This window comes from Pagrus pagrus (genome assembly GCF_965226575.1).
Source record: "Pagrus pagrus genome assembly, chromosome: 14".
NCBI classification, from domain to species: Eukaryota; Metazoa; Chordata; class Actinopteri; order Spariformes; family Sparidae; genus Pagrus; species Pagrus pagrus.
Window position 1 is genome coordinate 28,743,935 of NC_140198.1, and position 15,779 is coordinate 28,759,713.

Here is a 15,779-nt window from a genome sequence, read left to right on the forward strand (position 1 = left end):
TGATTGCTGTCTGGATGTTAAGATATTTTATACAAATATGATAAAAAATGTTTCTGAACAGAATTACCAACCCCAGCTTTAACCCATGATGTAAATGATTTTAAATGGGAATAAAGGTGTAGATAAATGTTTTTTCTTTATTAAAATCAAAGCACACGCAACAAGAAATTGTGATATAACCCCGGTTGTTTAAAAAATAATGCAGATGTTTAAAATGCTTGACAAACTTGAATAAATAAATCCACCAAAAACATGAATTGATGTAAAAGTTTACATATGGCCCGAATAAATATGACAAGAACTATTTTAAAGTTGTGATGTATCACAATTTCTATTTCGCTAAACCTCGGCTACAAGCTGGAAAAGGTGAGGCTTGTGTTCAAGCTGAGAGACTCACCTGATCCAGTTGTTCAACAAGTCAAAATTTCAGTTTAAACAGGGCACAAATGGACAGCTAAAAAAGCAGTTGACCAGGCCATCAGTCAACTACAGCATCAGGAGATAGTCAGGTGGTTCCAGCAATGCAAGGCAGGGCTGGGGTGGGCACCAGCTCCCAGGTTGTGGTCCAAGGCCACAACAAAGGAGAGGAAAGAGTTGATAATCTCAGATGTGATCAGACTGGAGGACGAAACATACAAGATCAAAGCTGTGAGCCAATGGCAGCAAAGAAGGCAGACAAAACTGGGAGGAGGTCACTGACAGAACGATAACCTGGGCCAACATGTGGAAGATTCCTCAGGCATGACTGAGCTCCCTCATCAGGTCCTCATATGACACCCTGCCAAGCCCCCAGAATGTACACCTCTGGTATGGCTCAGTACTGCCATCTCTGTGATGTCAACAATCCCATCTTGCAGCATATTTTAACTGGCTGCAAATTAGTTTTGACCCAGAGCAGGTACAGATGGCACCATGACCAGGTGCTACGAAAACTAGCAGTGGTTTTGGAGGAACAAAGGCTGGAATCAAACAGGACCAGCCCGTCATCCTCCAAACTGCAGATCCGCTTCGTCAGGCAAGGAGCTAATGCACAAAACAATCAACCAGAGGGAATGTTCTGTACTGACACCTGGATGCAAGTAGCACATGAGAGTTGACCTGGACCAACAACTAAAGTCCCCACCGGAGTTAACAACAACTTCCTTATAGCCAGACATTGTCCTGTGACCCATCTCTGCCAAGACAACTCACTGTACTGTGTGAGGAACGATTTCTAGAAGTCTCATTTTTTCTGTGATTGAATGAGTGGAACACAAACTACTTTGTCACAAAAAACATTAATGAACTTTGGTTCAATGATGAATTTACTATAGGTTTATAGGTCAAAAATATACATACAGTAATCCTAATATTTGGTTAAATGTCCCTTGGTCATTTTCACTTCAATTAGGTGCTTTTGATAGCCAACCACAGGCTTCTGGTCCTCCTCTGGCTGAATTTTTAACCACTCCTTTTGAAAGAATCAGTGAAGTTCTACTAAATTTGCATGATTCCTGGCACAGACTTGTTTCTTCAGCTCAGTACAAATGTTCTAGATGGGGTTCAAGTCAGGACTTTGGGAAGGGCATTCCAAAAAAGGAGTGGGAATCACAGGGTACCATCATACGTTACAATACTATATGAAACAACACGCAATACATGGCCCATGATACCGATTTTATCACGATACAGCGATTCTGTGATAATCAATATATTGCAAGACAATGATATGTGATGTCTGCCATTATCCTACTGTAACTTCTGTTCAAGGTTCCCTCATTAATGTGATATCAAATTGGCTGGGAAATTTGTTTAGAGCGGCTTATTTTTTAAATTATCAATATTTGGCACCAGCATTTCGATACTTGTCTCACACGAGGAAGGATCGATATATTGATGTATCAATATGTTGTCCCACTCCTATTCCAAAACCTCAATTCTAGCTTAATTTAGCCATTATTTTACCACTTTTTAAGTGTGTTTAGGATCATTGTTTTATTCGAACACCCAACTGCATCCATAATCCTCCTTCTTCATTGTTCCAATTACTTTCTTTAGAGCACCATTTTAACTCGCAGAACAACAGCCCCACAGCACAATACTACCACCACCATCGTCGAGGATCAGTTAGGGCCCCGTCCAAGGAAACAGGAAGTTTGAGGGGGCTGCAAATATATGGTGTTCTTAGGATTAAAGGTCTCGCCTCTCGCCTAAAATAATTGGAACTCTCAACGCAACGGTTAATCCAATGTAAAAAACAAAACAAAAAAACATGCGATACGCTGCTGTGAATATAGCCATAATGGCAAATATGAATATTGCAAAGTCAAATTATGATCAATAAGAACAAGTACCTCTGTTTTGCTATTTGCCCCACAATACTACAAGGATAAGAATTTAAACTGCTAGGCCAGGTCTGTAACTTATTGTACTTGGATGCTAGTACACTGTCAAGCAATAATACAGCAATAATACGCAGGTAGCTTTCTACTTTTCTGCTTAATGGCAAATATAAATATGGCAAAGTGAAATTATGATCAATAAGAGTGACATGACAGTTGCTGCAGAAGAGTCGGAGTCGAAGGACGGAGGCGTTAACATTACGTTATTCATTAAGGCTGGATCAATGCCACGGTGCAGTAGCCAATCACATAAGCTGGTGATCAGACCAGCAGCATGAAGTGCAGTGGTTCTCAAATGTATTACTCAAAGGTCTGCTTCTGATTTTTTTTAAAAGGTCAGGGGTCTGGAACAATTGGCTATAACAAAATTACATTTCATTTTCATTTATTTAACGTCACATCTTTGCATGCTGCAGTAAAATAACTTGAACATTACAGGCTACTTGGGTACTTATTATTATTATTAAGTATTAAAAGTGCTGTAATGAAAGAAGAAAGTTCTAAGATATAGGCTGATGTGTTTCAACTAAGGAAAATTAAAAAAAAATAAACTTTCCCGTTTTAAATGACCTTCATGGCCATTTGAGTACAGATTTCTGAGTTCATGAAGCACACTTGAACACGTCATTACTTCCTGGTCAGCGCACCTTTTGCTGTATGAAGCAATGTGGAGTTCAGAGTTTAAGACGTGGTCTCGAATGCACTCTGAGTGTGTCAAACTCCAACAGGAGAGGAGAGATGCAGAGATTAATTTATTGCGATAAATGTCATCATTTTTGGGGTTTTTTTGTTTTTTTAAATGACTTTCGGTACAAACTATCAGAGCCTTACAAGATTTACTCGGCAAACGGAAAACACACCCACATTCGGAACTTGGTGGACTCTGATTCACATATTCTTATAACTACATTAGTTGTAGAAACTGTGTACTGGAGGAAACAAGACGGATTATGTATCTGCCATTTAGGAGCTGACAGCAAATTCTCTGGTGTAATGTGCATGAACTCAGCTGCAACAACACACAACACTCTCTCTACTCTCTCTAATAGTTAAAATTGCAATAATGTCAACGACAGGGAAATAAGCCACAATAACAGGATTGCTGTAAATTATGTCTTTGTGCATCAGTTTAAAACACATCTGTGGATGCCAAAGACCACTGTAGGACCAGCATGTTTAACCTACTGTGGCAGAGGCATGACCAGAGATCATAAGCCGAGCAGAATGGGTCAGTAGCGGGGCATGTTATTTAGTTAAATTTCTCTGTGTAGCGTTAAGTTTCACTTTCACTTCGGTTTGGTCTTGTCCCCCAGTTTAAAACACAGTAATGATCTGCCTCATCCTAGTTGTTTACTGTTATTTTTAATCCATCGATAAGGACAAACAATCAGTAGCAGGACCAGCATTGCTAGTAGCAAAACAACAGAGCAACTTAGCCTTTCAGCAAACTGATCAGCGGGGTTGCCAACAAGTCACACACACAAACCATGGAGTGACACTCCCACACCGCCACACAAGTGCGCTTTACTGGATAAATAGCGCAAGGACAAGTCATATTCCCTGCACTTTATTAGGAAAAATAAAAGTGTCAACATCGATGTCTATTGGCCAACTTTTGGCCGATAACGATTATTCTCAGCTATAATGGGCCGATAAAATCAACCAGCAGATAATTCGGTAGGGCCCTACTACAATTAAGGACAAATCAAACTGTTTTCATTCTTGTCTTATTCTCCTACACTCTTTAGTGCTTATATTAAGAAGTAGAAACAGGAGGAAAACCTGCTATGACCAGTATCTGGGTAAGATGTAGAGCTGCAGGCAACAGATGCTCCGTGAAGTTCAGGTGAATCTCCAACAAATCAACAACACATGTAAACAACACCACCCACTATGATATTAGCTCTCTGGTAGAGAGCAGGTTGAATTTAAAATGTACTATGTAATTTATCAGTTTTTTTGTGTATTACCCTTTGGAGTGGACATTTTAACAACAAAGCTTTAATTATGTTGCTGTAAAATCAAAACAAGTTTTGCCAAAATAGATATATGCAAGCAGAAAAATCATGGGAGTTTTCCCTTTAACTGAGTCCCTGAAGTTCAGACAAACATATCATATCTTACAACACTGATTATTAATACACAGTAGGGGTGTGACGAAACACTCAGCTCACGAGACGATACACGATGGGTTCACGAGAATGAGACAAGACAATATTTTAACACTTTTTTTAAGAAAACTTCAAGGACGAGATATATGACTGGAAAATAGTCTTTTACTCGATCGCAAGTCACAAAATGCAAAACAATGCAGGTTAATTTTGAAATGTTTAAATTAGTAATCATCTTGTAATGAATGTCACTTCCATTCCACATTCTGACTGAGTATGAATTATCATTTGCAATAAAAGACACAAACAATACAAATGTAAAAGGTTTTGCCATAACAAAACTGACTGGCCTCTCTCCTGTATGATTTTCTGTGCAAACCATAATCAAAGTAGTACTCTCACAATACCTAAAGTGCAAACAGAGACTGACCAAATTTCTCTTCAAGAATGATACAGAGCTAAGAGCTGGCTACAACTACACTGCCCAGCCTAAGCTATTCTAGACTATTACGTGCATTGTCAGTCACAATAGCGATGCCATGGTCGGGCCTGTTAAGCTTCCAGTCAGCGACAGCTGCATGTAAAACTTTGGCTATGTTTGCCCCTGTGTTGTACTCGAAAAGTCGACGAGTCTGCAGTACGACATTTACCATTTCCCAGGCATTTGTCAGTGGTGTCTGGCCTATCAGTGTTTCTTTCGTAGTGGCGGTTTATTTTAGTAGAGAGTTGTGGTGGTTCTGTGGGTGTCTTTGCATAGTGCTTGTGTTAGCCGTGGTGTATGGCAGTATTTTCTTACAGAAGCTCTTTTTCCACTCAGACTTCGCATTACCAGCGCAGCGAAGGCTCGCCATTTGTCTGCCTTTGTTTGTTCACACTGGACCAAGCAGCTCTGGTGTGTCAATTCATACAGCACGTCTGTGCTGCGGAACCAAAAGAGACGTGATGGTACAGATCATGACGTTGAGATCTGTGTGTTTTTTTCAACGTGTTTCCCCCGGTGTCCTCCTGTTAATCTAAACATGTACCCACTGACTGTTTATAATCATATGGATGCTGTTATAATGTGTTGTGATTGAGATCCTGACCCACCATGCATCATGGAAAGTGACAAAGTTACATGTTGCTCTAAATTACATAATGACATAGTCGCCGTCAGTCAACAGGACGCTGTCTGACTCTGTCACTTGCGGGGAGGGATGCTGTTTTCTGGGGGAAAGTTCACTGAAGTCTCGGTCGGGAGGGCTGACTGTTGCAGTGATTTGTGTCAATACAAGTTGCAAGAGACAGTGACTACAACATCACAATAGTGGAAGGTGACAAACACATGGCGAGTTAAAGTTTTTTGCTCTGAATCGCGTATCATAATCACCGCCATTCAACTACGGGAGCCACCCGGCTCTGCTGCCGGGGTCAGACAGTTTTTATCGGGCAGAAATGTGACAAAGAGTCGGTAGGACGGACGGGATGACAGACACTTCCACGTATAACTGTGGTATTTTTTACCTTATATAAGTTGCCAAAGACACTACCAGTTACCACATTACTCTTGTTTGGTCCTGTAACGTTGCTTTGCGGGTCATTTCTCTTTTATTTGATGAGTGAAGGATCTGTTTAGTTGTCAGACTGTGAATACCATCGGACCGACACACTCCTGATCCGCGCCTCCGGCTTTTCCATTCACACAGACACCAGCTTGCCTCTGCTGAGGCTCCGATATTACCTCCAGAGGTGGATCAGAGCCGCAGAAAAAGTCCCCCCTCTCTGCATCTGAAACTTTCACACAAACCGTGATGCAGAGAATTGGTGCATGATTGCCGCACTGAAAGGGCAATGTGAATGGGGCTAGTGCTTACTGTACATATTGTTCATGTCTTGTCTGTCACGATGCTGTTTCTTGTTTCCACCAGGTACCCAAAATGCTGCCATACAAACGATTTAAAAGTGGTGGGGGCATTTCTCTGCTAATTTCAAGTCCAACGCAAGGACGTTAAATTACATCGGTCAGACGTCAGACTTCGTCATGCTGGCTGCTGCTCTGCTATGTACTGATATCACAAGACAGCTTTTCACCTCAACGAGAAATATCGCCACGTTTTGATCTCTTCACACCCCTAATACACAGGCTCAGGAACACTTCCTAAAACCGATGTCCTTAAAAACAGTTTTCTTTCTGTAAATGACTGCTTTCTGTTTTAATTTACATTTTACAAAATGTCACAAGTTGTTGTTCACGAATGATGGGAAAATTGAGCGTAAGATGGTCAGGTGGTTAGATCAGGCTCACGACTGTGCAGGAAACCTGAGAGAAAGACGTTTTTAAAAGTCAGTGTGTTCAGCTCTCAGTACTTTTGTAGCTTCTAACTTAATTTCTTTAGTTTCTCTCTTCCTCTTTGTACTTTCAGACATCTGCTGTGTTTTACTGTTTCATTGTGTTCACTTTCAGCTGTTTCAGGAGTCATGTTTAGTTACTGCTGGTGAAAACGCAACATTTCCTGTAATACTGCTTCATAATAAAAGCTTTTAAATGACTAAATAATGGGGGCTTTTATTGTGAAGAAGTTATATGAAATGAAAAACGTGTTTGTAACTGAATCAGCACAGCCTCTTTGTTAGCGGTAATTCTTCAGGACGACCTGCTTTTTCACTGCAATGCTAAATTTGGTCTGAATCCAGCCTTACGTTTTTAGCTTAGCAGCTACAGTGAAGATTTTGGCTTAATAGAGGGTTTAAATAATGTCTTCCGAATCAATATGGGCAATCAATACAATGTACAATACAATACAAGTATGGAGCCATTTTCTGTCTGTTTTTTGTATTGTTTTGTTTTTCTGTTGTTTTTTTTTTAAGTTTTAAAACAAGTACCCAGCTACTTCAGTTGTTTAGGAGAATGCAGCAAGGCTATTTTGCTGTGACGCACTAGAAATGTTTTGTGGACTACAAAACCTGACTTTGCAACATGTGGGTGAGTAGATGATTTTACATTTTTGGGTTAAACATATTTTTGGTTGCTATACTAATCCTTATGACAGTTAACTGAATATCTTTGGGTAGTGGATAAACAAGATATTTGAGGATGTCATCTTGGTCTTTGGAAAACACTGATCAACATTTTCGGACATTTTACTGATCAATTAATCAAGAACATAATAACAGATTAATCGACAACGAAAACAGTTTCAGCTCCATACTGAATATTGATAGTTAAGCATCTCAGTATATTTTCCTTCATTGGTTCTTATTTTTTAACATGTTTGCACTTGTTCTGGATGTCTACTAAACATGACACAAATAAAATTAGGCTTTAACAGAAGAATGATTGATTTTATGACTGTATTCTTCTGGACATAATCCACACTAGATGCCAGTCTTTGTATTTAAGGATGCTGAGTGGAAAACAGGAATACTTACTGAAGAAAAACTATGGAAATGCTGTATGAGTGATGAAGATGATTCTGCCACAGCCTTTGTCATGCAATGACGATGACCTATAAAATACAAGACACTGCTCTCAGTCATGTTACACTAGCGTCTCTGCAACAATTTTCCAGCAACAGAAGCTCAGCTGCAGGAAAAATGTGTGCAAAGCAACTTTAATAGAACAGTATTAAGTGACACTGCATAGCACAAGACCTCATCCGCTACAGAATACGGTGGGACATTTTGTCTGATCTGATTACCGATCACTTCTATCGTGCAGTTGATCCGCCCTTGTGGCCAAAAACAAAACATGTAGGCCAAAACCCTGCGACCACTGGATGCATTTCATATAGCATTATAAAGCCTAAATTAAGCTGGCACCGTTGCAGTGGCTATGTTGCTGCGCAGAGTTTTAGTTGTGTTCAGGTAAAACCGCTGATGCCCGATCGGACTGTCTGTCTTGGGAGTGAAGTCTTTAGCTATGTTACTGTATCGAGCATCGCACGTACAATAACAGCACAAAATTCTTAAGGTATGTGAATAAGCTATCTATTTTCCTACCTAATGTGCTCCAACCTCTACGCACACATTTTCATCTTCGTGCAAAATGTCGATCTAATCTCTGACAAGACAGACAAGCCGAATGAGAGTCCATCTTGCTTTGGTTTGGAGAAGAAAACCCAAGTACAGTACAGTAGTGGGGGTATTTCACTCCTGTCAAACTCTCCGATGACAATGTCGTCGAAATGTCTCCCACTCCAAGGAAAAATATCCACAATGATTAATTAAACTGGGGATTTTCTGTCCAGGCACACGCATCTGTGGGCAATGTTTTGCTGGGCAGTAGCTCCATTTTCTAGCAGTGTTACCAGGAATAAAAGTAGCTAGTTAGCTTGCTAGCTCTACAGCTTGCTAACTGGACGTGTCACTGTTTTAACATGCAATGGTTTCCGAAACAGTGTAAGCTTTAAAAAGAGCTGCTGACAAAATTCACGGACTTAAATGTGGTCACAACACTTGTTTGTGCTATTGCAACTGTTCGTTTACATACAACGCAGGGTTATGGCTACATATTTGATGCGAATAGGAAGAGAGGGGGGGTAAGTCATACCACCTCAGTGAGAAACAGTTGCTCTGCCATGTATTTTACACGGCGATTTCAAACAGGAGTGAAGAAATATTACAGCAACACAGTTACAGTGACACGGATGTATGGTCTATAGCACTGGCTATCAATGAAATGTCAATGGGAAACAAACGGATTCACAGGGAAATGCCAGCAGGCGGACATCATGTCCAGAGCAGCGATAATAACAATTTTTCAGAGTGACTGACTGAGAGGTTGAGAAAATAGCGACCGAGTGTGAACGTAACATCGCTAAAACCACAAGTTCTCTGTCATGAACGTCTCGTTAATGTGTCAGCATACCTCTAATATCCTGCTCAGGTAGCGGGGGGGGCCTCTCATCATTGGTGCCGTCCACCTTTTTAACTTATTGACACATCATAACAGTTCAGCACTGGCTGTACTCAACACAGATGCATCAAGCCAATTCAAATCAGACAGGAGGAAACCGGAAGCTAAGTGATTTGTCACCAAAATAAAAACGTTAGCAATTCAAGCTCTGAATCTCCAATTGTATTGCCATTTTTTAGGAAAATAGAGCCAGAGATGGAAGAATGCCTCAGATACTGTACTTAAGTGGCAATACCACAGTGGAGAAATATTTTGCTGCAAGTTCTTAATGAGAGGATAAAAGTATTAATCAAAAAATACTTAAAACAGCCCAATTACTCATAATGCAGAATAGTATAGTCAATTAAATGTAGTAGAGTAAAAAGTACAGCATTTTCCTTTGGATTGTATGAAATAAAAGTATAAAGAAACTGCTAATACTCAAGTAAAGAACAAGTACCTTAAAATTGTACTAATTACAAAACTTGAGTGGATGTAGCCTACTTAGTCTTTTTCCACCACTGACTAGAGCCAATAAAAATAATGTGAATGAATTCTGACGAGACAGATATTCCTCCAAGATGGGCAAACGTTTTTCTTTTAACTGTAAATGAGTGTCGTTTAGCTTTGACATGATACATTAAAATCTAAATTATACGTTGTGTATCTCAATAATAGAGATATTACATCCATAGGCCTCAACCTATGGATGTAATGTATGAAATGTATTTTAAAGCAGCAATTGTATTATATCCCAAACAAACACGCAAAAGCTTTTCTTTAAATAAGTCTGTTGTTGTAATAATTTAGGCAAGGTAAGCCAATTTTATTTGATTATTAAAAATATTTAGGAAAGGCTTTACATAAGATATACAAAGACAGGATTAGTAAGAAACAATTGCAAACACTTAAATACATAATTGTTAAAATTAAATACAATTAAATGGTATTTAAAGTGAGTAAAGTGATAGCTGCTACAAAATGAAAAAGTTAAAACAGAATATGATATTAAGAGTATCAACAGAGCATGTAGTAACTCTGTGGCATATTGAACCATTGTACTTAGAATTGGCAACCTTTGTAACAAAAATAAAATTACCAAAAAACCCCAAAACAAATTAAACACTCTTGTGGCCCTTTTTGGTAAATTTTTGACTTGGGTATAATGTTGCACACACTGTACGTTGATATTCTCTCTGGAAACAGAATATTTGCTCAAAATATATTATCTGCATCCAGCGTCGATACAAGACAACGCTTCTATTTTCATACTGTAAACCGGAAGTCACCTTTGTTATTCTGTCTAACTGTCGACGGTACCGAAACGCAGCACTTTACTAGATGATGAACGTTACTATCGGCGCAGGCGACACATTAAATGAGCTCAGCCCACAAAAATAACACAATAATGCGTTGATTCTGGCAGAAATACAGACTTGTTCAGTCATATAATGTAATAAAAATCACTTTCGTTTTCCTCGAGGTGGGAACAAAATTTCATCTTGGCTATAACCCTCCCCCCTCCCCCGGTTTGCAAAGTGCTCTTACCCAGAATGGCCTGTACTTGCTCACAACATCCCTGACTTAACTTTATCTTTTAGCACGGTCCGATTGTCAAAGGTCACCGAAAATGTGCGGGCTACATCAAAAACTCCGATTACGACTCACTAAACGCTAGTTGCAATCTATCTTCAGTTGAGTGACTACTTGTTAAGCTTCCTGGGTGTCTATGCGCGTGATAACTGATAATAATGTTACAGAAATGTGTAGCGGTAGTTCAAAAGTACATACCTGTCAGCAGCAGTAGTAACGTAAAGCTAGTTGTTTAAATCTTCATAAAGAGCATTAGCCGTGAAATTATCAACAGTTTTGCAGCATACTGTACATTGAAAATATCCACTCCGTCATGCAATGAGGTATGTGACTGGACACTCCTTTTGATGGACAGTTCGATTTCACCAATGAGAAGCCACGATATATTCTACTGTTTTGATATTAGTGTAACGTCCTCAGATGTAATGTTCAGGACACGTGGGGTAAATTTAGGCCGAAACACTATTAAATAACGATAATATATCTTCTATTGTTTGTCTGTAGTATTCAGTGGTAGAACTACATTGTCTCCTTGTGGTTTTTAATGGTATATTTTTAATCTACCTAAGAACACTAAAAATGTATAAGCTGGTAGCTGTCCTTGCATGTTTGATAGGCTACATGTTGTCTGAACAGCCTGCTCGTTGATTAAATGTATTGGTTAATCAGGAAGAAGCATCAATTGAATACCTTAAACTTAAAAAGAATATGGTGACAAAGATATACACTGAATATGCACCTTGGCTACATGCGTTGCAGGATATAAATAAATACAGAATCCATAGTCTGACAGTGCTAAATTCCTATAAATATGATTGTAAAGTATGCCAAATACAAAAAACAAAAACAAAAAATCAACAATAGGAATGATTGATAGCCTATTAAATTAATCTAATTACAATAACTAGAACAAAGCGCGCTTTGGGCATTGCAACCTTTTTCCTGATCCTCCACTGATGTTTGCCCTATAACCCAGGCCTCTCTATTGCTTTAACCCCAGCCTCCCCTGACCCCACTGGAGCCTGGCTCTCACCCTTAAAAATATCTTGTGCCAACGCTGAGCTAAGAAGCAAATTGGTCCAATGCGATTTTTATGCACTTCATCTCAAATCAGTCCCACATAACCAAAGTCATGGTGGGCCATGTATGTAAAAGGTCATTTTGCTGTGGCATGAATCAGCTGGCAGCTAGCTAACCTGGTAAATCAGCAATATGTTAAGAGTTTAATCAGATTAATTTCTATATCTTGGAAATAGAACTCAGGGATATGGCCATAGACTTCTCCCATTTGACTGCCTGCCTCTTTTAGACATGCTTGAGATGCTTTAGACAAACTTTACAGCAGACAGTGGTTTGTTTGAAGATGGACAGAATTAAATGAAAGAATTAATTGACAAAATGAATTTATCGCAGGGGTGAAAATCTGATATCGACTTTGGAGGGGACAACTACATGACATTTTAGCCGAAACAACTTTGGGCTTCTTGAGGTGTCTCTCAACAAAGTAAAATACCAGACTTTTGTGCTGCTTGTGGTTGTTTTAACAAAATAAATTGCAAAGCAACAGGAAATAACATGTCACAAGGTTAGAAGATACATTTCTTATCGTTTTTTAAAACACAAGGGTTAAGTATCCTTTGGGCCAGGGGCGGACTGGGGGGGGGAAGTGGCACGGGAGTCATTGACAGACCGGCCCACTTCATGCGCGGTGTGGGGAGCCAGCCAGCCAGCCAGCCGGCAACACAAGTTTCATGTACCTTGATGAAAAAAACTGCATTTGATGTTGTTTTGGACCATAATCATATAGTAATCATTAACCTGAACCCTTAAGTAGCCTACAGTAAAATAATTACAGCAGTATAGTGATTTTACAGCATGTAGTGATTTAATGCAAACAGGTCATTGATACAATAAAATTTGGCCGACCAATTTGCCAGGCTGTTAGAACTGAATGACACTGACTGTCTATACCATGAGTAAACCACTAGAGGGCAACATAATTACAACAATAAGCCCATTTCAATAAAAATGTTATTTAAAAATCATATTTTCATTGTGATCAAGATAATGACATACACACTAAGTATAGCCAAGACAACCTGAACCAAAATAAATAATACAGTTAATTAAGACATGGTAATAAATTATATCTTGTAGCCTCAAATTATGATTTAATGGCCCAATTTCGCAGACAAGGCTTAAGCCTAGTCCCAGACTAAAATGCAGTTTGAGCTGTCTTAACTTTAAGTCACTTGCACAGACTTATCTTAAAATAGTCATAGATTTAGTCTGTTCTGGATTAAACAAAGCCAATTGCAAGAGGGTAGATTAGAGCTACTCTAGGACTAAATTGAAGTTTATATTAATCCTGCAAAGAGGCAGGTTTAACTTCAGCTTAGTACTGTTTGTGAAAGGGAGCACAGATGGTTTGGGAGCATGGAGTATTTGGAATATCTAAATGAAGACCAATATTCGCTACAGAGGCCAGCCAGACAAATACTTGTGGATAGGAGTAATTCATTGAATCAGTTCGATGAAATAACTTTCCGAGACCGCTTCCGTATGTACAAAGAATATGTACTGGAGATTATTACTTTGCTTGAGCCTAGACTTTCCTCCATGTCTCAAAGAGGAAGGCCTGTACCCAGTTCTCTCCAAGTTCTGATCACTTTGAGATTCTTGGCATCTGGAACCTTTCATCGTGAGACTGGTGATTTGTGTGGTGTCAGTGAAGCAACAGTGTGTAGAATAGTTCACAATGTCTGCAGTGCCATTTGTGAACTGAGAAATCTGTACATTAAGTTCCCTGATGCTGCTGAGCAAGCCAACTATTAAGTGTGATTCTATGAATATGGGAACTCAGGAGTGATTGGCTGTATAGATGGATGTCATGTTGAAATCAAGTGTCCATCAACTCCTGATGCTGAGGAGTACAGGAACCGTAAGAACTGGTTTTCCATCAATGTTCAGGCTGTATGCACTCCCAATTTAGAGTTTTCAAACATTGTTGCCCGTTGGAAAGGAGCAACACATGATTCAAGGATTTTTCACAACTCTTCATTGTGTGCTCAGTTTGAGAGAGGGCAACATAGTGGACTACTACTTGGTGACAGTGGATATGCTCAGAGTTCCTATTTATTCACACCTTGGCCACATCCCACAACAACTGAGCAGCAAAGATACAACAGAGCTCATATTCGCACTAGAGGGATGGTTGAGCGTATGTTTGGAGTGTGGAAGAATCGATTCCAGTCTTTACGCAATACACTTCGTTTTGAGCCAAGAAGATGCTGCAAGGTGATCATTGCTACAGCTGTGCTGCACAACTACCTGAAGCAGCATAATTGTCCTGACCCTCCAATGGAAGACCAGAATGATCCAGATGTGCCCATGCCCGTGGCAGGAAATAACCAAGGAGGACTTGCGCTCAGAGCTGATTTCACATTGCAGCACTTCAGTTAGAAAAAAGATACATCTAACCATGGAATGTATTGATTATGGCTTGTTTTTGCCTTAATAGTGTTTGTTGTGTACAACATATATAAATAGTGTGCTGAAAAATTAAATGAGAAACTTAACCAAGGCTGTTCTAAAATGTAGGTTGTGGTGACTACAATACTCACGCTCTTGTCAAGTGAGAAAAAATTTATTTTCACAACTACATTCTCTCATGCATCTTTCTTTGAACAGCTCTCTCTTCTAATTTCATATCCAATTCGACCTGTAGAATTCTCATTTTCATGTCATGCTCTTCTTTCAGATATTTCATTTTCTGCTCATGAAATTCTAAGGCTAGCTTTTCATGCATGGACATCCTTTTTGGTCTCTGCTGGAAGGTGGTGGCAGCATCTTTTCTCTGGGATGCCATACCAGATGTGGAGGGTGCACAGTCACTGTGCACTGGCTCTTCCACCAGGGTTAGAATGATTTCCTCTGGGAAAAGAACACACTGTTGGATACAAAAACTCACATGGTCCTTAGAATGAAATAAAAATAAAGATAGACACAGACAGTGGAATAATCTGTATGTACAGAATGACGTAACTAATTTACTTTCTATGGTATATTTACCATTTGTGCTCAGTTTTTCATGTCCACTGTCCAAATTGTCATCATCTGGTATACCGTCCAGAGGTTGCTGGTCCTCTATTATCCCAGTCAACAAGTCAGCCAATTCATCGGTCTTGTCTTTACTAGTTGGGGGTCCACCACCAGTAGTAAATCTCTCTCTTCTGGCCTCTGCATTCCTTTTTTTTAAATCTAATATGATGTTCTTCCACAGAGTCTATGAAGGCAGATATCATTCAATATAAACAATGTCACAAAACTATATGACATCTGTGATATAAGGATCATAATAGACATGTCTCACCTGCAGTTGCTGTACCGCTCTTGTGGTTACATTTTCATTTGCATTGAATTCACTGCAAATGGCAGCCCAAGCACTCCTCTTCCTTTGTTCAATAGCAGCACTATGGCCTTTACTTTCAATATCAGCATGATTTCCTACAATTTGTTTAAGTAGAGTTTTTTCATACTCAGTATAGTTCTTTGAGCGTGTTCTTTTAGCTTCAGCCATGTTTGGTGTCAAAATTCCCTCCAGCAAAGCTATCCTCAATTCCATTCCAGGTTTTTATGAGCACCAATAGGCTAACAGGCTGTGCTCCCACTTAGGCTAATGAGGCTTGACCCAGGTGTTCTCGTTTAAGCTTACTCCAGGACTCCACAGTCTGGGACTAACTAAGACAAATGTAAGCCATGCTCATGCAAGCCACTTAAATGACCTAGCTTTACTAGTCTGACTTAGGCCTACTCCTGGCT

General features: G+C 39.5%; 2 protein-coding genes across 2 annotated transcripts in view; one reads left to right on the forward strand and one right to left on the reverse strand.

Moving 5' to 3' along the window:
* Positions 1-7,963, reverse strand: part of bbx (BBX high mobility group box domain containing) — a gene marked incomplete at its 5' end in the record, with an annotated part of 33,486 nt that extends 25,523 nt beyond the window's left edge. The window contains 2 exon segments of the mRNA XM_084373323.1: positions 7,901-7,908; positions 7,910-7,963. Coding sequence (XP_084229449.1) covers positions 7,901-7,908; positions 7,910-7,963 — 62 coding nt within the window.
* Positions 7,964-13,394: 5,431 nt separating this feature from the next.
* LOC311269196 (putative nuclease HARBI1) lies at positions 13,395-14,420 on the forward strand (the record flags this gene model as incomplete). Its single annotated transcript, XM_084373225.1, is given in 3 exon segments — positions 13,395-13,790; positions 13,794-13,796; positions 13,800-14,420. Coding segments are annotated over 3 exon segments (1,020 nt in total).
* Positions 14,421-15,779: the final 1,359 nt, after the last annotated feature.